Source organism: Erpetoichthys calabaricus, chromosome 3 (genome assembly GCF_900747795.2).
Source record: "Erpetoichthys calabaricus chromosome 3, fErpCal1.3, whole genome shotgun sequence".
In the NCBI taxonomy this organism is placed as follows: domain Eukaryota; kingdom Metazoa; phylum Chordata; class Cladistia; order Polypteriformes; family Polypteridae; genus Erpetoichthys; species Erpetoichthys calabaricus.
The window spans coordinates 33,599,048-33,622,774 of NC_041396.2; the positions used below are offsets into that span (position 1 = coordinate 33,599,048).

At 37.6% G+C, this 23,727-nt stretch overlaps 1 protein-coding gene across 1 annotated transcript in view; it reads left to right on the forward strand.

Annotated features, from left to right (window-relative positions):
• The first annotated feature begins 217 nt into the window (after positions 1 to 217).
• The window catches only part of c3h6orf89 (chromosome 3 C6orf89 homolog), a 29,485-nt gene continuing 5,975 nt past the window's right edge, over positions 218 to 23,727 (forward strand). The window contains exons 1-7 of the mRNA XM_051924306.1: positions 218 to 473; positions 3,294 to 3,799; positions 4,555 to 4,720; positions 17,771 to 17,925; positions 18,173 to 18,324; positions 18,454 to 18,589; positions 18,776 to 18,899. Coding sequence (XP_051780266.1) covers positions 3,611 to 3,799; positions 4,555 to 4,720; positions 17,771 to 17,925; positions 18,173 to 18,324; positions 18,454 to 18,589; positions 18,776 to 18,899 — 922 coding nt within the window. The 5' untranslated portion in view covers positions 218 to 473; positions 3,294 to 3,610. The remainder of the gene's footprint in view (positions 474 to 3,293; positions 3,800 to 4,554; positions 4,721 to 17,770; positions 17,926 to 18,172; positions 18,325 to 18,453; positions 18,590 to 18,775; positions 18,900 to 23,727) is intronic.

Sequence of the window (23,727 nt, forward strand, 5' to 3'; positions counted from 1 at the left end):
ATGTAAAATGTTTATATTGCATTTAACAGGAAATATTTACTAAACTGTTGCCACGTTTATGCCTCAGCTTGAAATTATGTAGCTATGCAACTATATAAACTGGTCACAGTGTGGAATGTGTCGCGGTGAAGCAACATCTTCGGCATCGCAAGTGGAGACTGAACAGACCAATCAGAGTCGAGCATTGGAGCCATCGGGCGCTCGCAGTTGCGCGATAACGCGTGAGGCCGAGGCTAAACCGGAAGTATTGCTTGTGTAGCTCTTAGTTTCAAGGCCAGAGCACTTCTACGAATAATCACGGAAATAAAGAGTTCAGTTTCGTGACACTTGATCTTATGATTTATGCATAAAGATGCGAGAAATTAGCAAATGTTAAGCGTCTTTTTCCTCAAAATAATGAAAGGAAAACAGAACTTGAGTGCGCTGAAAAGTGAGGGATGAAAGGCAATTTCACCGACGTATCGCTAACCCAGGTAGTACAATACTGCAACGGTGAGGGGTGGGAAGCTCCTGTAAACTGCCAGGTGCCATGCCTGGCAAGGGTTTGCGTACAACACCTACCAAGCGTTATGTTCTGAAACAGAATTGTCAATCTTTAAAACTGTCATGTACCAATACACATTCCGAATGGTAGTTTAATTAAGTAACGTGTAATGTTTACTGACTTATTTATAGGTTGAATTTTGTTAAATATGTTAAAACGTATTCAACAAAATATGAATGTTGTTCATTTTTAACCTGTGCCGTTGAGTAGTTGGAATATCATGTAAATTCACATAGAAGATAAAGAATGTAGCAAATGTGAAGTTAATCACACATGGGCTGATATTCACAGACTAGAACAGCGGCTCTCAACGTTCACTCCTCAGGGCCTCTGTGGCTGCAGGGTTCTGTCCCAACCCATTTCTTCTCTCAATTGCACTCCTACCTTAATGAAGCAGGCCGTTATTTCCAAGTTTCTGTGCTTTTTACAAGCACCCGGAAATTTCATTATTAGTTTTTTTCTGAGTGAAATAGGAATTAATATGTTCTATCTGTGAGCACCCAAGTGGGAAACACTGAAGTAGCTGCTTCTTTCAGAGTCGTGGTTATTTCTGCTGCTGTCTGCTCTGTTTAACATTAATTGTTTGAATTCAGATATAGTTAAAAAAAATGCAAACTCCACCGATAGTGTATTAAAACCCCAAAGTAAGCATTTAAAGATACAGAACAAATACAGACATGTTTTAATTTCCTACAAGTGTAAACCTGACACTACTGCACTTTTCTAAAAGCAAAATAAAAGGATTACCATGCTAGCTAATTAAACATTTTGATCAATGTACAGTAACAATAAGTGACTGCATGAGGAACTGGTTGGAACAAAAATCTGCAGCCACAGGGGGCCTTAGGGCTGATCATTGAGAACAACTGAACTAGACTCTAGGTACTGCATCCAACCAGAACTGGGACTGAGCACCCTGATTAATAGTAATTTGGTAAATTTACTATTTATAGAGATGATCTTGTAAGTGCCCGATTTTTCATAACTTTACATCTGAATAGTTTAAATCAGAAAGACCATTGTCACAAAATGTTTTTATTGCAAGTAAAAAAAAAAAAAAACAAGCTGATATGTTCTATTAGTGCAATATTTAAATATTTTAAATTGACTTGTTGGGTGTTGTTTGTGGTGATCTGGTTTTTATTTATTTTTTTAAGCTTTCAGTTAGAGTTCAATGGTAATTTTATTTCCCAGGTTTAGAAAGGACTGAGAAGAAAAATATATACAATGTTAAAATAACATTTTACAAAACGATTAGAAGGGCAAATGAAGGGAAGAATGAAGAATTCATGTAAAGGCTATAAGTCATGTGGTGGTAATAAATAGGCAATAGATGGTTTGGATGTATAGTGTCAAAGTTTGGACACATCTTAAAATGTCTTGTTTTTGATAGTACTAGGGTGTTGTACAGTGTTAGCCATTATGAATGTAGTGAGAAGTCAAGCAAAATGACACATTTTATTGGATAACTAAAAAGATATTCTTCTTCTTCAGAAGGGGCCTGAGTTGCATCGAAAGCTTGCATATTGTAATCTTTTTACTTAGCTAGTGGGACTAAAGCATTGGAAAAGTATGCAAGTCTATCCATCATCCATTTTCCAATCCTGCTTATCTTGAACTGGGAAGTTGGAGCCTATCCCTGCGCTAACTAATATCAGTGGCATAAATGTAGTTTAAATGTTATATGGAATTAGCATCTTGGATGAAAGCTTGAAGGAACAATGTAAATTTACTTTAAAAAGAGAAAAAGTGTGTAAAAGAAAAGAGCATGATTATGGATAGCAAGGCAGCCTCTAAAGACGAGCTACAAAATGTATTTTAATAAGGAGCCAAAGAAAGCCTGACAGGTATTACCAGCAGTTGCTGGTTATAAGAACTAGAAACACTGTAAAATGTTCAGAGTGAATGTCTGCCTGCACTTGATCTGAATAATTTATTATATATATATTTAGCAAGCTTGATTTTGTTTTAGACCATGAAAGGAATAAGAGCTACATATACTCTAATGCTGTTAGTTCACAATTTTAGTCATGTAAAACTAGGAAAAACACAAGACCCAAACTGAGTCAGCCATAAAAATGTAGTTAGTTTACAAGCATAGTGAAATAATTCTTGACCTTTGGGAAAGACCAGGGGCCCAAAATAATTCTACAAAAGCAAGTGGTCTGTATACATTAGCTCTCACTTTAGTACCATTGATGTGTTCTGAGTAGGTTGTAGTAAAGTGGTTTCCTCTCATAAGTTACATTGCTCTAATTACATGTTGATTTTTATTTCTTTAAAGATGTTTTTTAAAAAGTTAAATCTCATTAATATAATAACCACCATGACTGTTGGGTCACGAAGGTATAGCGGGTTGGATAATGGATGGATGGATGGACGGACTGTTGGGTGGAAAGTAATGCTAATGATGCCCAGTTAGTCATTCTAAACATAATCTTTGAATATTTGCAGCAAGCATAAAGTTTAGGAAAGATTTTCTTTAAAATATTCAGTTACTGTTGTGTTAATGGAGTCCAGGACTGCTTACTTCTTTGTATCATATGCTACAGATGTTTGGCATCGTGACTCTAAATTCTATTAAACTGGTTTGAGAATGTTGCGTTGTATTACCTTTTGAATAATTAAATGTGTTTACAGTTTATTTCTACTTCAGTTGATGTTTTCTGAACAAATAGAAATAATCTGGTTATGTGCAGATCACAAATAATTAAACTTAAATACTGTATATGTTTCCTTTTATTAACAGAGAGAAAAAAGCATCATTCCAGACCATCTGCTAGCAGGGTTGACAAGCCAAGTCCTCTATACCTTGTTAATGATTTCCTGATTTCAAAGTAAAAACTCTTAACCATGAGGACTCGTCCAGGAAGTCGACTAAGCAGAAGTGGCATGACCTGGTTAATTACTGTGATGTTCCAGAATATAATCATAGAGTCCTGTGATGCCCTACTGTATTCTGGGTTCATTAAATACTGAAGGAGTAGGACCAGAATCCATCAGGAGGAAAATACTTTTTTTTTTTTCCGTATATTGGATCTGTGCTTCAGATGGGAGTTTGAAAACATGGGCATGGCCCCAAGTGAACCAAGCATCTATGACAAGCTGTCTGAAAGCATAGATGTCCTACGTCAGTCAGGACACCGGTTTGGCATGTCTGAGAAAGAGATTGAGAAGTTCATTCTGGAGGTGCTAGAGACCAATGTACCCAGGAGGGACCCACCCCGATTCCCCATTCTGATAGCTGCTAGTAAGGTGCGGGATAATATATTAATGGTTTTCAGGAGAATGTAGAGGTTGTATCTCATTTAGAAAACATTAATCATACTTGTAGGTTTTTATAAAATGGAATTGTATTGCTTAGATTTGTAGGTATTATTCTAATGAGCTAGAAAAAAATAGTTTTGTGTTACAACCTTATTAATCACTGTTCTTTATCAGTTATTTATTAGTCAATGAGATTATGTTGTACCAATTTTGGTTAAATGCAGAAGTTATTAAGATAGGTGATCATCCTTAGAGAGTAGTTAATAGGTGTGGTATATTAAATGCAACAAAACAAGACAATCTTGAATTACTAATTTTGAGTTAAAAAAACACGTATTTAGATAAGTGTTAGAGGCAGTGATGAATGAATAACATGTCTTTTGGCAGAATTTGCCATGACCTATGATCAGTAGTCTTAAATACTTGAAGTCTTTGATTGTTCATGCTTTCTTTGTGGCATGTATTTATATAAAAAACGTGTATTTTTAATAAAGTTATCTTTATTTTGAGCTATGCTTCCTACATTTTCTTCTGACTTGCCCCGAGACTAAAGGTTTTTTAATTTCTCCAATTGATGTAGTCACATGAGCACTCAATAGCAAAACCTGTAAGTAAGTTGCATAAATTGGAATAAATTGTAATGCTCTTTTAGGATTAGTGCAATGCAGTGTAGCAGTGATATTGTTTTAATACATATTCTGTACTAAAATGTATTCACGTTGATTTTTTTTTCCCTCCTGCAGCTTTTTTTCATACTTGCATTCCTTCTCCTGACAGTGCTGGCCTTCCTTTACCCTCAAAGCTCCCTTCAATATGGACTTCCAGGCCATCACTCTTATAACTGGTCTTCACCCATTAGCCATGTACGCCTTCTGTCTCTGCCGATTGCCAAGAAGTACAACCTTCAAGGTACTGTGTTACCTAATGTTGTTTTTGTTTTGAAAGAGACTAGGAAGTTTTACTTATCCTAAATACCATACACCTGTTTGGTAATTTTTGGGATGATGTACTAGATTTTAGCGAAAATTGCTTTTGATATTAAGTATGTAATGAGAGACAAATAGAGAATCTACAGAAAGATTATCATCAACATTGTTTTAACTGAAAGTGATCTTTGTTGAAGGGATATTCCAACTGAAAATTATTTTTTTTTATCTGTTATTTATCCCGTGTTGTTTCTAGTAGTGACCACGAAAAAAATGCTAATCTAATGTTTTAATAGAAAATGAAGATCACAACATTCTTGATACACTGGATATCAGTGGGGAGCAATGTTGATTAAAAGCAAGCCATATTAAAATGTCCCCGAAAAAAATCTCCGTTACTTGTGTCACATAATCCATCTGTTAGGTGTCCAGTTGTATGCTGCCAATATGTATATTGTAGATCAACAAATATGCAACACAGGAGAAAGTAATAATTAACACCTTTGGGTGGAGTTTTGCTTTAAGAATTACGTAACATAGGTGATACTAAATTGCCGGTTTTGTGATGTTCAACTGTTTTGGGTAATTTCTTGTTCTAGAAATAGAATATATTTTTGCTGTTTCCAATAACAAGCCAAAATTCTGTATGTGCCATGTTCAAGCTTAGAATAATTATAATTAATTGTGTTATAAAGTATAGGCCCTTTCCTCAGTAATGGATTCAGGGTGTAAATGGATATGGAAGTCTACTGGGCTATAAGTCCTGGAAGTCCAGGTATGCTTTCTGGTAGCCCAGTGTTATATACAGGGTGAAGGGTTACTTGTAACATTTTACTGTGTTGTTTTTTTTTGTAAAGCATTCTTTTATCATAATATAAACACAATCAGCATCTTTGATGAGACTATTTTAACAAATAGATGATTTTTCAAAGGATTGTGTGATGTTGATGTGTGGTGTTTTCCAATGTATACAAAAATATTTCACAGAAAATGAGCTGTAATACTGCATTAATGTTAGTTTCTCCATCAAAAATATCATCAGTTTGACCTTCAGGGTTATTCTGAGGTGCAAGATGTCCTTTACAGTGTAATACACTAAGAAGTTTAGGCATATATGATGTGTGAATAATGTGTTATGTAATTGGGTTGATGTTGAGTTTTGATTTTGTTTTCTTACCCTCTTAATGTTTAGTTGATCAGAGTGTTGTAAGAGTAGACCTCATTCTCCTTGAAAAAGTTTATTATTCTTACATATTTTGTGATGTTTATGTTGTTTTAATTTCTATCTTAATAAAGGTTGTTAAAAATTATAAAAATATTTATCTATCTAGCAGTCATGCTGTGCACACTGTAGTAAACACTTAAATATGTTCTTTAAGTAAGTGGGACCAAAGCCATTTATATCATAGTATATTAGAAAGTTGAAATTAGCTTTAAACATAAATGCAATCCAATGTAGTGACTTAAGAATAAATGTTATACAGTTGTACTTTATACTCCTAGTAATTATTCCTTGTACTAGCATTTTAAATTAAAGCAAATGACTAAAGCAAATCATTTTAACAACCTGTGAATAACAAGTTCTAGTAGTAAATGTTGTTTAAATTAATGCATTAACATCCATCCATCCATCCATTTTCCAACCCGCTGAATCCGAACACAGGGTCACAGGGGTCTGCCGGAGCCAATCCCAGCCAACACAGGGCACAAGGCAGGGAACCAATCCTGGGCAGGGTGCCAACCCACCGCAGGACACACACAAACACACCCACACACCAAGCACACACTAGGGCCAATTTAGAATCACCAATCCACCTAACCTGCATGTCTTTGGACTGTGGGAGGAAACCGGAGCGATGCATTAACATATTTACTTTTATTCTAAGATGCATATATAGTCACATATGTCTTGGAACTTTACAGTCAATATAAACAAACTGATGTCAGCATGCAAAACTGAAAGATGTGATGTCACTTCCAAGCTGTGAATTAGTTTACTTTTTTAGTTTAATAAATTTGTGAACCCCTAATTAGCATTTTTGTCAGGAAGATTTAATTATGATGTATCTCTTACACAAGTTATTCTATATGTAGCAAACCATGGTGAAACCTGTGTTATTAGTCAAAACAGATGTAAACAATTATTTGTTTTATGATTATGAAACCCGCGCCTATTTGCAAATCAGTATGCACATAGGGCTAGATAACTTACATTAAGTATATGCACACAAATGTAAAATACTGCTTCAAGTGAAAGATGCAGCCCTCACAAAACAACCATCCTTGCATCTATGATTAAAAAAAGCAGTTTAAGAATTATGATTTTTATTTGAGTGTGGAGTGTATTAACAATTTAAACATAATGTAAAGTTGTTTCACTTACTCTTCAACAAAAACACTAATTCCTGTTTAATTAAAAGGTGACATTTTGCAGGGTGGTACTTCTAGGGTTTACTAGGTATCGGCTAATAAAAAATATTTTGATATACAGTGATCCCCCGCCTATTGCAGAAGTTACATTCCAGACCCATCAGCGATACATGAAAATCCACGATACAGAAAGACCATATAAATAAACATTTTTTTATAGTTTAAGCCTTAAAATATCCCTCCCACATGCTTTAAACACATGTAAACTTATTAAAACACACTTTGTAAACACATATGATATGTGGATGTCTCTCTATTATAAAAAAAAAATCTTGGCAGGGAGATGAGGCTTGATCTTCTTAGAAAACAATTTGACATTCCGCGAGAGACATTTTAATGTCACACAAGACAGACAAGGCAGTGAGACAGAAGGACAACTGCTGTACTGGCTTTTAAATGATCCGATGTGCAGAGCGACAATCAGAACAGGCATCTTGGCAGAAGCAGCACAAAACCAGTAGCTAATCTGTCCACTTCTCCTTAGTGCACGTTCAGCCCTCACACACCGCGATCGAGACCACATCATCTCGGAGAGACACTTTTACGACACACAAGACTAGACATTACAACCTTAGGAAGCAAAACCCGTGAGATGGTGACCTTTGCATGTCACTCCCTACTTACAAACAATTTAAAACAAGTTAACTGACATCTCACCTAGCAGATGTAGGAATGCTTTTGGCAAACAAACTCCAGGTGCTTCCAGCACTTAAAACAACGACAAGCAGAACATGCAGCTTGCCAGCAGATGATCGGAGCACTTCTTTCTTAGCGTGTGTTCAGTCAAATCCCCCCCCCCCACTTACTTCTCTTTCTTCAGAACACGAGTGGCAAAAGGACACCTGCTGTACATGCTTTCAAGTGACTGACACAAAGCGCGACAAGCACAACACACAGCTGGCCAGCAGCAGCAAGATAGTAGCTGAACCAATCGCTTCTCCTTAGCGTGCGTTCAGACCACCCCTTCACAACGCGAGAAAGAGATTTAACCATGCCCGGGGCAGGAAATAAAGGTTAAATACTGTTTTTACAAAAGTTTTAAAGTAAAAATGAAAATAATGCATATGTAACAATTCCCATGAAAATAGCAATCTTTTTAAATTGTTTATCCAGTAAACCAAACCCGGAGATGGGTGAGCGAATCGAGCAGGGGCGGAGCCCCCTACTAATAATAATAATATTAATAAATCCGTGATGTAGCGGGGTACGATAGCTGAATCGAGATATAGTGGGGGATTACTGTATCAATATTTAGGGGAAACCCCACCCACAATAGATAAACTAAACTACCCCAAAAATCTAAAAAAAAAAAATAAAAAAAGCTGTGATTTGATTGAAATTTGATGACATTATAGAAAAAGGAAAATTAGACCTCTGTACTAACATGCATAATATAGTCCTTGGCGACTTCAACAACAATGTCAACTGCCCTTCTTCTGCTCTTACATGCTTCACAAATCCTTTGAACTCACTCAATCAGGTCCCTGTGCAATTTGTGCTGCTGGTCAAACTTGGGACATCCCTGTTACTCGTCTTGCTAAAATTTCTTAACATGACCTTGCCATTACTAAAAAATACAGTGATCCCCCGCAATATCGCAGTTCATCTATCGCGCCCCTGCTACATCGCGGATTTATTAATATTATTATTATTACTAGGGGGCTCCGCCCTCTGCTGACTTCGCTTGCCCACCCGCGGGTTTGGTTTACCAGATAAACAATTTAAAGTAGCACTTGCTGAAACCAATACAAACTACGTCTCTCATAATTGGTACGAGATCTTAGTCACTTTGCATGTGGTAGGAGTAGTTGGTACTAAGCCTCTTGGTTCTAGCAGCTGTACTCATGGGCCAAGCATGGTAAGAAAAGCAAAAAAACTATCTATGATAGATGATCCTGTAGACAAAATTAGCTTGTTAATCAGAGTGGTCAAAGGAGAAAATCATACAAGGAAATAAATGGGCCGCAGGCAGGGAAATCTGAATTCAAGATTGTTGTGCAGTGTGTGATCTCAGAAAGCATCAGTTTCTGGTGATATCTGAAATGTGTTACTGCAGTCAATGTTGTCAGCAACAAACCAGTGGAAGCATAAGAATCAAAACTCGATTGTTAAGTACAAAAACATTGGTCAGATGAATCCAGGTATGTTTTGCACCATGCTGATAAGAACTTTGTGCAAGCAACATGAGTCAATGGGGCTGTCCTGTTTGTAGTAAACAGGTCATGCTTGTGGTGGCAGTGTGCTGTTGTGGAGAATATTTTCATGGCACATGTTAGGCCCCAGGTACTTACTGCCAAAGTAAATCTGAACATCTGCACATGTATGAACAGTTCCAGCATCTTAATGCACGATTGTGTGCACAGTCCCTGGATCTCAATACTATTGAGTATCTTTGGGATTAGGAGGAAAGGGCTGTTTGTAGCAAGATTTTGCAGCATTCCAGTTTACAGCATCAGTGCAGTACAATCCTTTCAGTATGGTACAAAATTCCCAAACAACATCCAAAACAAATTCATTGTATTTTGAAGGCCAAAAAAAGGTGCAAGAAACACATTGCTAAATAGGTACACCTATAAACTGAGTGTATAGACAAGATTGCAAGGTTCCTATACAGAAATGTACTACTTCTTTTGAGATCTCCAGCTGAGCTCGAAAAGCATCACCCTTTCAGCTGGATTGAAGGGAAAAAAAAAGCGGTGTTTCCTATTTTATACCGGCAATAGCCCTGGAGTCATAGTTGCCACTACTGTTCAGTTTTAAAGCAAATTGCTGTAATAGTCAGGATACCTTTCTACTTTTTCAGAACATGACTAGTCTCTCACCTTTGCTCTCCCCTGTTGATGCCCAAATACCCTGTCACACCTCTGTATATTCTCATTTAGAGCCTTTCACTTTAAATTATCAGCAAATTAGAGCAGTCCATAGTGCAATTTCAAGATGTCGAACCAAGCATAATCAGCACATGGTTATTCAATTTTGCTTAATTTCACCATCTTTATGATATTGTATTGTCTTTTTAACTTAGGTACTGACTTTCAAAGCTGTTAACTATAGCAAACCAAATTATCTGTAATTGTTCCTTGCCTTATACCAGCTTACTAAAATCTTCATGATTGTCTTCATGATTATTCTAAGTACTCACTCTGCAACTCTTGCTAAGTGTTCATTATGCCTTGCTGCAGCTGCCTTCCTAGGATCTGTTGGTCAGGTCACATTGACATTGCTCTTGAAAAGTGGAGCTGATAAACAGTAATGTGGTGCTCTTTGAGTCATGGTTGAAATTTTGTTTATTTTTAGGTCTCAATTCATATTTGTTTATTATACTGTAATTTTGATACAGGAAGCAGACAGTTTTTGTTGGTCTATTTTATTTCTTTACAGTTTGTATAGTATTTTCTAAATGTTGAAGGTATTCACAAAGTGAGAGAGTTTCCTAAGATTTCTCAAGTAACAAGCTGAAAAGCCTAGACATTCAAATTTTAAATGCTTGAGTGAAATGGTTGCAGGTTAATGGGTAAACATGGTACAGGAAAGTCTTGCAGAGCACTCGGACCTTCTTTACAGCTGTGGGTTTAAGTTGAGTAAGGTAACCTTTTAAAAATTCATAAATGTTGTAAATTCATTGGTAAAGGGAATTATGTATTTTAAGTCTTACACCCGTTTTCCTTTATAGACTGGTACACATTAGTTTTCTAAATTCTCAGAAGAAATGGTAAATGTTTTTTGCATTACACTATAATTATCATATTCTGTACAAGACAGTTTTATCCATTGTACTGGAGCCCGGCCATCTAGGTTTAGTTCCTGTGTTATACATAACTAGGGGGCTCCGCCCCCTGCTCGCTTCGCTCACCAACCCCTGGCGTTGGGGCATGACAAAGAGTGAGATGTATGAATTAGATATAGAATAGTGTGCAGGTGTGGATGATGCATATAGAAAGCCAAAAATACAGTGTTTGGCACAGAGTAATGGTTTATTGGAATATTTCTTTGTACACAACATTAGTAGTAAAGATGGTGTCCTGTCCTTGAATGAGTCTTCCTTGGCATGGAGCATTTATAACTTTAACTTTAACGTCAGATGAACGTCGAACACGTGAGAAGGCAACATAAAGTTGTCCATGTCCAAAAACGGGCTCAGAGAGGTAGATGCCAACCTTGTCCATGGTTTATCCTTGTGATTTGTTGATGGTCATGGCAAATGTAGGTTTAATGGGGAACTGTTGGCGTTTCAAAGTAAAAGGTAATTCTAGGTCAGAACTCGTAAGGTCAATTCTAGGAATGAGAACAGTATTGTTAGAATGTGATCCTGTAAGAACTGTTGCCTGAATAACATTGTGTGTCATGGTGTTGACGACTAAACGTGTGCCATTGCATAAACCCTGTTTAGTGTTAAGGTTTCTTAATAGCATGATTATTATTCCGTTTTTAAGGCTAAGATTGTGTTGTGTTAATCCGGCTGGGTTAATAGTGTTCAAATATTCTAAGGGGAAATTCAGATGTTCATTGTCGTCATCAGAGTCAACTTTGTCAGAGCTTAGAAAGAGCCGTGCCTCTCCAGGAAGTAATGAAATGACCTGGTTATTAATGTGATCAACATTAATATTTTTTGGACATAATATAGTGCGTTGTGTTAAAAGGGGCATTTGGTCTAATGAGACCACTGTTCCAAATATCTCCGTAAGTAAGTCGTCGCAGATGAAGGGTTGAGGAATTGTAATAATATCTTGGAGGAATTGTAATAATATCTTGGTGAAGTCCATCTGTATTGGTGAGTGTACAATGTTCTAGTTGTAATAACCAATTGTTATATTCGGGATCTAGAAATCGCATGTTTTGTACCAAGTGTATCTTTAGAAAGCAAAGCCAATTGTTCGCGTAACATTTTTTGTTCCTTGGTTTTAGAAGCGCGCCGAGGTGAATTTTTTTTTTTGATGCGGGTTCGTGTTTGTGGTCCCGTTACTCAAGCCGTCTAGTTTTGTATCCGTGATCGTGAATTGATGACTTGTTTGATCTTTATCGTGAGGAATATTGATAAGTAATAAGTAGGATCGAACTCACTGTTAATATGCGGACTGTTCGTTTCTTCGTATTATCACCAATCAGGTCTCGCGCCTGTATATGTATTGTAGTTCGGTCTCGTGTTGTTTATATGACGTCGTCGCGTATTTTAAGGTGGACTGAATAATAGCTGAGCGCATAGTATGTGGAGCAATTGGTAAGCACTGTCTAAAATCTACTCCTAATAAAAGTACCTTTACTCCAAAGGGAATATTATTATTCATCAACGCAATGCCAATTGTCCGCGTATTTTAAGGTGGACTGAACAATAGCTGAGCGCATTGTAAGTGGAGTAATAGTTAAGCACTGTCTAAAATCTCCTCCTAATAAAAGTACCTTTCCCGCAAAGGGAATATTCTTATTCATCAACGTTTGTAGAAGTTTATCAATGGTGTTGAGTAAGTGACTGGATGCCATTGTACATTCATCTATAATTAATAGTGTGGCAAGACGGATGTCACGTGCATTGTTACTGTGAATTGTCATAGTGGATACCGATGTTTCTGTGATTGGGACCGGTATTTGGAATAAGGAGTGACATGTGTTTTTGGAGCCGAGACATTTTTTCTTCCGCGGTTTCAGAATCGCTTTGTAGGTGCCGACGTGATTTGTGCATATTTGCGTTCTTGATTTGTTTCAGGGTGCACTGTTCCAATGCGATGTAATATTTGTCCACATACGCGAAAGCAGTATGGGTCATTGCCTTTTGGTGACATGATATTTACTCCGGTAGATGCAAAATCAAATGAACTATTGTAGGATGTAATGCAGATGCGCTGCCGTGTATTTTGTTGTTTCATGCGGGTTCGTGTGTTTGGTCCCGTTATCCGAGCCGAATCGTTTTGTACCCGTGAGCGTGTATTCATGACTTGTTTGTTCCTCAGCATGCGAAATATGGATAAGTAATAAGGAGGATCACACTCACTGTTAATATGGAGCCTTTTCTGCAGTTGAACGGTTAATAGTGCTTTATTGTAAGGAGATCCACCTATGCTGCCTAGTGTGAAGGTGTTGAGATGACGTATGTTTAATATGGACGGTTCCTTTAGAAATGGGGCTTTGGGTGTCACTTCTTATTGAAGTTAGTGTGTTTGTGGGTCTGATTCGTTGTTGTTGTGAACGTTTTGTGTGCCATGTCTCGTCTCTAATGGGCCTGGCGTGGCGGTCACGGCTTCTTTTTTTTGTTGCGTTAGGAGGTTGTTAAATCCTCCTGTTTGTGTGGGTCCCGTTTCGTGTGCAATGGGATTCGTGCGGCGCCGTGTGCTTTTTCGGCGTCTGAGTGGGGGGGGGGGGGGGGGGGGGGGGGGGGGGGGGATTGGTGGTGCGCGAGCGTCTTTTCTTTTTGTGTGCCAGGGGCTTGTTGAATCCTCCTCTTTGTGTGTGTCCCGTTCGTTGCTTGTAGGGTGGGTGGGGTGGTTTTGGGTTCTTTATTTTTTGTGTGCCAGGGGCTTGTTGAATCGTCCTCTTTGTGTGTGTCCCGTCCGGTGCCTGTGTGGGGGGGGGGTGGTGGCTTGCAGGTGGGTGCGAGCGGCTTCTTTTTTTTTTGTGTGCTAGTTTCGTGTGCAATGGGTTTCGTGCGGCGCTGTGCGTCGCCTGCGTTTGACTCCTTTTTTCTGTGCTGACTCCTTTTTTCTGTGGTCGCGTCCGCCTCTTGCGGAGCCTCATTTCTTGGGGCGCCTGCGCAGTACGTCTTTTTGCGGCTACGGCCCATGGCCGGATGTCCCTGCGTCCATCCGGTTTAGCATTCTCGGTTAGTAATATGGATACTGTTTGCATAAGCTATGCATTTCCACAGCAATGTGTTGAAAGAGTTGAGTTTGGAATATTAACGAATAAAATGCACAAGATGCATCACTATGCACTTGCATTTCTCTTTCTGTCTCTCTCTCTTTTATTTGATCATACTTATCCCCTGCTTGGATTTCAGACCTCTGATAACTGCTTACATTTTATTCGGAGCCCTCCATTGTTTTACATCAGTTGCTGCCAGGATATGTTCAGAATATGTTCAGCCTGTTCAGAATATATTCAGCCAGGAAATACAAAGCTGTATCAAATTTCTGAATATAGTTTTCCAGTCACTCTGAATCCACTCAGTCAAATGATTACTTGAAGAATGTGAGACTGTTTTCTTTACCTCATGCTGTACCTTCCAGCTTACACAGTACAGAATTATTGGCTTGTTTAAATGTAGCACTGTTTACTGCAAGTGATTTTTATTGGGACTTAAACTTTGCTTTTACTACATGCCAGATGATATAAATGTTAATAAGTACAAGAAATGCCACATTAGCTTGTAATATGAAAGCTAATATTTCCCAGTTTTTCACTCATATGTAACATTCATCCATCCATCCATTTTCCAACCCGCTGAATCCGAACACAGGGTCACGGGGGTCTGCTGGAGCCAATCCCAGCCAACACAGGGCACAAGGCAGGGACCAATCCCGGGCAGGGTGCCAACCCACCGCAGGACATATGTAACATTTTATTGCAAAATTAAAAATTTTAAAACAATATTTTAAATAATGCTGTTGCTGGCTTGCCCACAGAAAACCAATTGCATCATATTTTTTTCCAGTGCGTTCATGCTCTGTATTACCTGTGTGCTTTCTAACCAATGGAAATTGATAGAAGTTCATGCAGTTTTACATTGCACTAGTAAGAGTAGGTTTTATTTTTCAACGTAATGTCCTCAAATTTACAGCTTATATGGTACTAGGGTGTTGTGCCGTGTTAGCCATTATGAATGTAGAGAAAAGTCAAGCAAAATGACACCTTTTATTGGCTAACTAAAAAGATTACAATATGCAAGCTTTTGAGGCAACTCAGGCCCAAAGCTTGCATATTGTAATCTTTTTAGTTAGCCAAAAAAAGGTGTCATTTTGCTTGACTTTTCTCTACAGCTTATATGGTGAAAGTCATCCAGTCACTTTCTTATTGTGTACTCAGTTTACACTTTTAAAAGTGTTTTGTGCATGTATGCACTGTTCTGATTACAAATTCAAGTGAAATGGGTTTACTTATAAAGGATAATCATTTCACCTTTTTCTGTTTACATAAGCTTGTTGATGCAGCAATTATGTATGGATTCTTTTTGTTCAGTGCATTGATTAATACTGCTTATTTTTACTTTGTGAGGTGTGTGTGTGTATCATTTTATAAGGATTCCTAGTACAAAAAGTATTTCATTGCCCTTTTATTATTCATTGTTAATGCTGAGTAGTCACATTCTTGATAGATCACAGCTTGAGTAAGATTTTCTTTTTGCAAATAACAGTAACCTTTTGCCCAGTCAGTCTTTTGAGTTACAGTATTTTTAAACAAATTAGATATGCATTGGACTGTTCTTTGCAATTTTTATGTTAATCACAATAATAGGAAAAATTATTTTTCTATGCCTCTCTTCACATTTTGTAGTTTTGTAATATAGATTAATTTTTCATTAAGCTCTCCTTCCTGCACTGCCCTCTTCTACATGTTGAAGCGCGTTAGGTATGCTGATTAAATCCCCCCTTAGTGGATTTGTGTTTAGCTTGGCTGCTTTTTTCATACCAGAATGCTGATCATTATTTTAATAATATTGCAGTGCTTTTTTTTTCCTTTAGTTTTTTTCCTGGATTTTAGGTTTGTTTTCTGCTGACATTTACTTCACCTTTTATCCTGCAATTAACAATTGCTACATTATTTTTCTATAAGAGCTAGGATTGTACTGATTTACGAGAAAATGGACATTCCTTTTTCAGTTTTACTTACTTTAGTTTTTACTAAAGTAAAAACTTGTTGCATTTTAATTATTTTGTTATCTTTGTTTCAGTGGAACGAAAACTTCAATACACACAGGGCAATCTTCAGTTCTTTTATAGACCCTTCCAAATTCTACAGTATGACATGTCAGTGATTTTGTTAAACATACCTGAAATCATATCCGTGATAAATGTTATATTAAGAAATGGCAATTAGGACAGTGATATAAGTAACTGGAGAGAGCTAACCTTTTTCTAATGCAAATGAAAAAAGTAGTATACATATACACTGTTGTTTTTTCTCTTGTTTTTTTTATGAATGACTTAACTACAGTAATCATTTGTGAACATACTGCTAAATACTGTATGTGATGAAGTGGTCCTGGTCCATTAATTTTTATCCTTAATGGAATGTCGTCAACAACAACATCAACAACATTTATTTATATAGCACATTTTCATACAAATGATGTAGCTCAAAGTGCTTTACAGAATGAAGAAAGACAAAAAAGAAAAAAATATAAAAATAAAATTAGGCAATACTAAATAACATAGAATAAAAGTAAGGTCTGATGGCCAGGAGGACCGAAAAAACAAAAAAAAAAAACTCCAGACAGCTGGAGAAAAAAAGCAAAATCTTCAGGGGTTCCGAGGCCACGAGACCACCCAGCCCCCACTAGGCATTCTACCTAACATAAATTATCTCAGCCAGTCCTCATGGTTTTCAGGCTCCTCGTGTAAGAATTAGATGACAGTGTTTGTGAGGACCTCTGGCCTATAATTCATCAATGTAGGGACTGCACGGTACTTTGATTGGGTGGTGGTGGCACAAATCACCACCACAGAAAAAAATAGAAAAAGAACTGCAGCGAAAGTAGGGGTTAGTACAGATTTCGGAGCCAAGAAAAACATGATAATTAAATACATAAACACAGTATCGGGGTTAAATTAAAATAAAGCTATGAGAAGGCCATGTTAAAATAACGAGTTTTTAGCAGTTTTTTTAAATTGCTCCACTGTATTAGCCTGGCAAATTACTATCGGTAAGCTATTCCAGATTTTAGGTGCATAACAGCAGAAGGCTGCCTCGCCACTTTTTTTTTTTAAAGTTTATCTCTTGGAATTATAAACAGACACTCATTTGAAGATCTAAGATTAAGATTTGGAGTGTAAGGTGAGAGGCATTCCAAAATATGGGATGGAGCGAGATTATTCAAGGCTTTGTAAACCATAAGCAGTATTTTAAAGTCAACTCTAAATGGCATGGATAACCAGTGTAGTGACAACAAAACTGGAGAGATATTCTCAGATTTTCTTTTCCTAGTTAACATTCTAGCAGCTGCATTCTGCACTAGTTGCAATCAATTGATGTTTTTTTTTTTGGTTGTCCTGAGAGGAGTGTGTTACAGTAATCTAGCCGACTGAAAACAAAAGCGTGAACTAATTTTTTTAGTAGCTTGAAAAGTTATAAGGGATCTAACTTTTGTTGTATTTGTTAAGTGAAAAAATGCTGTCCTACTGTAGTAATCTGATTAATATGTGATTTAAAATTTAGGTCAGAGTCAATAACTACCCCTCAATTCTTTAACTCTGTTTTGACTTTTAAGCCTAATTGATTCATTCATTAAATCAATTTTTGCCAATCACTAAGATTTCTGTATGAATGTATTGTCACTTCCCACATTAAGCAAAAATGCTCATATACATTTTAATGGAAAGGTCTTGCTCTTTTCTGTTGCTTTTTAGTTTTTTTTTTTTTTTTCTGAGTTTGTTTCTGTCCTTATAATTCCTTACAGAATTCCATGAATGGTGGAGCTCAAGTAAGAAGAGTCATTCCGAAGTTCCAGTAAACTGTTCTGGTTGTGCCTCTGTTTCAGCAATACATGAGCTCACAGAAAAGGAAGGAAAGCTGGACTGTATTATCCAGGGTTCACAGCCTGTATTATTCAAGGTAAATTTGTATCATCCTGACCCTTATTTTCTTACTATTGTCTCATTTACTGGACAAAGAAAAAACACATTTAATGTTTGACATTTAGGGTTTCTAGGCTTTCACTATTTTTTTTAATGTGTGATTTGCAAAAAAAAAAAAATATATATATATATATATATATATATATATATATATATATATATATATATATATATAATATTGAAATGGTGATTGACACTCCTAACTAAACATCTTTCACTTTCAGGGTGGACAGGCTTTGTCACTGACTTATGAGGACATGGAACAATTATACTCCAAGAGGAATGAGTCTATGGATTTGTTTGTAAATGAAAATAGCAGCGTTGTTGTGGTGGCCGAGACATTCCCAAAAGAACCAGTGAACTTCACCATTTTCTGGTATAGTGGCAGAGTTTTTAATTTGCGGATTAGGGGTAAAAACTTTCATTCAGGCATTCGCTTTGCACTGACTTGTTATCCCAATGAGCATAACAGTTGTAGTTGATGGTGGGACCTCTTTTTGAACAGGAAAACACAGCTACTGAACCCAACAGAGGTTCTTCAACTGCTGTTTCCTCATGCAGACCTGAGGCATTTCTTGAATCAAGAAGCGGTATCTATTAAGCGCTGCCTGGTATTGGATGGCCAAGAACCCAATTCTCAGGTAAGAAGCTGCCTCACCCATTTGAACTTGATCTTGGAAGCCAGAAAAACTAGAAAAATCCTTTAAGCCTTGAAGTAATAAGAGCTCATCTATACTGGATGTGTAAGAAGTTTTAAACTAATAAACTGCTGGTTTGGAAAAAATTAACAGCTCAAATGAAGTGTTTCTTTCCATTTTGGTGTATAGGTTCTCCACATACACAGGTGGTTAGTTATTGGAAAGGGATTTCCATCTCTCAAGTTCCTGCCCCATTCAGGATGTTACAGACAGTGCCGCTCCTTCTATGTGTGGCTTGCACCAGGAGACTTAGGTAAGAATCCAATCAATTCCTGCATTAAACGTGAGTTCAGTCTAAGTTAATTTAGTTCTACGCAGTATATTGAATGCTATTTTTTAATACTAACAATTTCTGAATCAGACTGCTTGGTTTACCACCCATCCTCTTAAATCGGGAATAAAATACTCTGTGTAAGTGTCCATTACATTGCTAGAAAAAGATTAAACTTTTTTATTTGTTGCCTCTTTCTGTGCCTCATTCTGTGTTCTTTATGCAATCAATGGGTTTACTGAAGTATCTTTGCCTTGACGATTCACCATTTTTATTAAGTCAAGCCCATATTGACTATTGAAAGAGAAAAGGCTGTTGTGCTCAACTACAGAGTGCTGGTGTAAAAGGGTATGCTGCAAGCATATATCCATTTTACTACACTCTCTCCTCTTATGTGACTTTCCATCCACTTGTTCTGGTGTGAATCATGTGAGTAGCATGCAGTATCAGACAGACCAGTTTACCTCATTCAAAATCTCATGAGCCAGACTTTTATTCTTGAGTAAGAATACATGTCTAATGACAACTCATTAAAAGGTATGTAGTGAATAGCAACAAAATCTACCACCAGAAAGGCCACCCCCAAAGAGCTTCTTCTTAAAATCCTACCCCAATTCCTCCAGTCCATGCACTTTAAACGGTCAGGGTTTCAGAGAGCAAAAGAAACTGAGTAAACTGAGAAACTGTTATCAATTCAAAATCTCAGTACCACAAAGTATTGGAACCTCAATGAGTAATTTGTACATAGTAATATGCGCAAGGACAGAAGAGACACAAACATACACAGACCACTGCAGCTACAAGCTCCACATGTGTAAGAAATGCTTACGTTCTCTTTCTGTCATTTTGACTATTACAGCCCAACAACAAATAGAGCTTAAATAAGCATTGTAGTCTAATGTATGTAGCACATGTTAAAACGCTGCAGTTATATTCTGGTGTGACATGTTTGCAATTCCAGCTAGACAGTAGTGTTAAATTACTTTAGTTATTCGTTTAGACATGCAGTCAGAATGTGAATTCTTTGTAGCCTCATCCTTTTTTTGGTCAAATTTGTCGATTCAGGTGTTTTGAATACCAAAATCTGCATCTCCTGTGGTGTTCATTATCGGCATTCTTAATGGCAGTCCTTTTCATAAGCTTTTGATGGTGTGTGCAACACAGATTACGTTGAATACATATATTGCAGTTCATATTGTCACAAGCATAGCTTCCAGATCTTTCAGTCTCAAATTCCGACTCTGTCGGCGTAACTGAATAACAGAGAAAACACAGCACCTGCGGCATGTCATTCACATTTTACCACTTTGATTACCACCACTGATGTTTTTCGAAGGTCAACGTATACAGTAATCCCTCACCTATCGCGGGGGTTACGTTCCAGAGCCCCCCGCGATAAGTGAAAATCCGCGAAGTAGCGACCTATATTTATTTTATTATTTATACATATTTTAAGGCTTTATAAACCCTTCCCACACTCTTATAAACCTTTCTCACTCTCTTGTTAACCTTTCCCACGCTCTTATAAACACTTCCTATGCTCTTAAACACTTTCTACATTCTTAAACACCTCAGACCAACACTGCAGGCAGCGACCAGATGTCAATGTGTCTGCACTCGCTTTGTGAAGGGGGGCAGCTGAACTCACGCTGAGCAGAAATGGACTTTGTGCTGCTTCTGCCAAAATGCCTGCTTGTAGCTCTGCACATCGGAAGGAGGAGTGTGTGTGGGTTTGTGTGTGAGAGAGCTGAACACACCTTCGCTCAAACCCCCCCTTCCCGGAAGCGCAGTATGCTCCTGCCACTTCGCATTGTCAAGGGGGTGGGGAGCTGAATGAACGCTAAGGAGAAGTGGACTTTGTGCTGGCTTTGTGCTGCTTGTCGCTCTGCGTGTCAATAATTTTAAGCCTGTACATCACCAATTTTCCTGTCTCACTGTCTTGTCTTGCGTGAAGTTAAAATGTTTTATAATAGTGAGATGTTACTCATATCCTTAGCCCAACATCCACATATCATATGTGTTAACAAAGTGTGTTTTATAAGTTTACATGTGTTTAAAGCATGTGGGATGGGTATTTTAAGGCTTAAACTATAAAAATGTTCATTTATATGGTCTTTCTATATCGCGGATTTTCTCCTGTTGCTGATGGGTCTGGAACATAACTTCCGCGATAGGCGGGCAATCACTTGTATTTAAAAACCCGCGAAGTCGTGAATCCGCGAAAAGTGAACCGCGAAGTAGCGAGGGATTACTGTAATCTGATTTTTCAGAAAGGTTTTTACTTGCAAAATGTTATGTTTATTTTTAACACATGCAGTGTGCACTCTGCACTTGTGTCAAACATTTATATGTTTAATAGGGGGTCTTTTTTGGGAGAACTTGTGGCTGTAGACAGTTTATCATAATCTGAAGCCTTCTTTATGTTGGACCAGGTTAAGAAGAGCACCATTATTATTAACTGTTTAAAATAACCACCCCTTCTTTCAGAGCCGTCTTCATGAGGTGTTGGACTGTTTTTTTAAAAGTGATGGAAAGTGAACCGTCTAATTGTTCCACGCAGTTTTAAGCAAAATCCACTCAATGGTTGTCCCCAGACATATATGTCTGACTCTGTCAGATAATGTTATTAATGGCAACACTTTTCAGCATCTCCTAAGAAATTCCAATGTCTTCCCAAACCTGACTTGTATAGAAAATCCCCTTCGCATTTCATGGATCTACCCCTTTATCTTCTCTTTGCCTTATACAGCTGCTGTGGGATTCTGTCTACATATACAAGCCACATCAATTCGAACCTTTTGATCTGGTGAATCAATAGTTCTAATCTAATTTCATATTGTAATGTTGAGCTTTATAATAAATAAATAATGAGTAATCACTTTATCACAAAAACTTAGTCTAGCCACTTGTTATAAGAACCTAATTTTGGCATCTTATAAACTTAATGTATTTTTTAGCTCACTACACAGGCCTGTGGAAGGATGGGAAAGTAAACTGACAGGTATATCAAACTTTGAAGTTTTAAAAACTTCTTGCTGCTGTTCCAAGCCATTGGTTAGTCACATCTACCCTCTGAAGTCCTTGAACTCATCTGCTCAACTGCTGCATACTTGACTACAACCTCCCCCCTTCCCATTCTTCAGTAAAAATATATACAGGTAAAATTCTGTTACAACGAATATCTTTACAACGAAATTTTCATTACAACGAAGTATTTTTATGGTCCCGACAGTTTCCCCATATAAGTCTATAGAAATCTCATTACTACGAAATACATTCAGCAGATACTTTCATTACAATGAAGTGCCCAAAAGACCTTGAAAGTCCTGAATGAATCATCCACAGAGCAGTTAGTTCTGTGGTCGCAGCTCAGTTGTGCACAATGATCCCCAAACAGAAACATTGTAAATTTTTCTTTCTTTCTTCAAACTTTCCTCATACTATTTTTTTTTTTTTTTTTGCTGTGTTTGTTTTCTGTGGTTTTCAGTGATACCTTTTGCTTATTGTTTGTCAACATTTGAAAAACATCCCTTGGAATTTAACTCATTGTCACCCTCCTATAGAAATGGCAGACACGTAAAAACAACAGCAGTTCACATTAGAAAAAAAAACTTAAAATTTTTGTGGCTTTCGATTCTGGCAAAAAGAAAAAAGACGTTGCCAGTGAATTTGGAATTTCACCATCGACACTATCAACTTTCTTGGAACACTGAGCAAAACAAGAAAAATCTTGGGTTGCAACCGTATGCGAACTGCTGCATTTGAAGACGACATAAAAGCAGTTTTTATGTGGTTCAGAGATAGATAGATAGATAGATACATACATACATACATACATACATACATACTTCATTAAACCCAAGGGGAAATTCACATACTCCAGCAGCAGCATATTGATAAAAACAATATAAAATTAAAGAGTGATAAAAATGCAGGTATAAAAGACAGTAACTTTGTATAATGTTAACGTTAATGAGCCTGCCTTCCTTACCAGTTTGTCCAGGCGTGAGGCATCCCTCTTCTTTATGCTGCCTCCCAGCACATGCTTGTTCAAGAAACATTCCTATTAGTGCACCATTCATTCAAGAACATGTGAGGTTTGTAAACTCTCCTGGGACCTCCTCCAACAGAATGACATGCCTAAGAGCGTCCCGAAGTGCGATCACCACGTCTGTGGAAGGCTGTTTATCCATTGCCGAGGCAACAGCAGGCTCACAGCTCTGCTGCAGCTCGCCACCGAAGCAAACAGAAAAGATCTGAATGGGTAATGCAGGGAACAGTATTACTTGGCCACTAACCTAGCCCCAACCCTGCCTGACTCCTGTGTCTGTGTATAGGAGAGTGGTAGATCAAGCTACAATAAATAACCATGCTATTCCTGTTTCAAGCTGAATAAAGCTGGTTTTGCTAAAGTATTGAGACTCCGCCTCGTGTTTTGGGGTGCAGGACAGGGACTTATAGCGCGACCACAATATTTTATGATTTGCTTCTGTGGCGGTTTGCTGCAGCGCTGTGAGCCTGCTGTTGCCCTACCCCGGCAACAAACAAACAATCTTCCACAGATACGGCAATCACGCTTTGGGACACACTTTGGCATGTCGTCCCGTTGGGGGGTGGGCTCCCAAAAGAGTTCAGAAACCTCCCAATATGATGAAGAAGAAAAGGATGATTTGACTTCTGATTATAACTGTGCTGCCCACAACATGCTTTCACATTTAGATTATGTTCACGTTGAATTCCTTCAACCTATTTGCACAGCAGTGCTTCAGTCATTGGATTTGAGCATCATTCGCACCCTGAAAGTGTATTA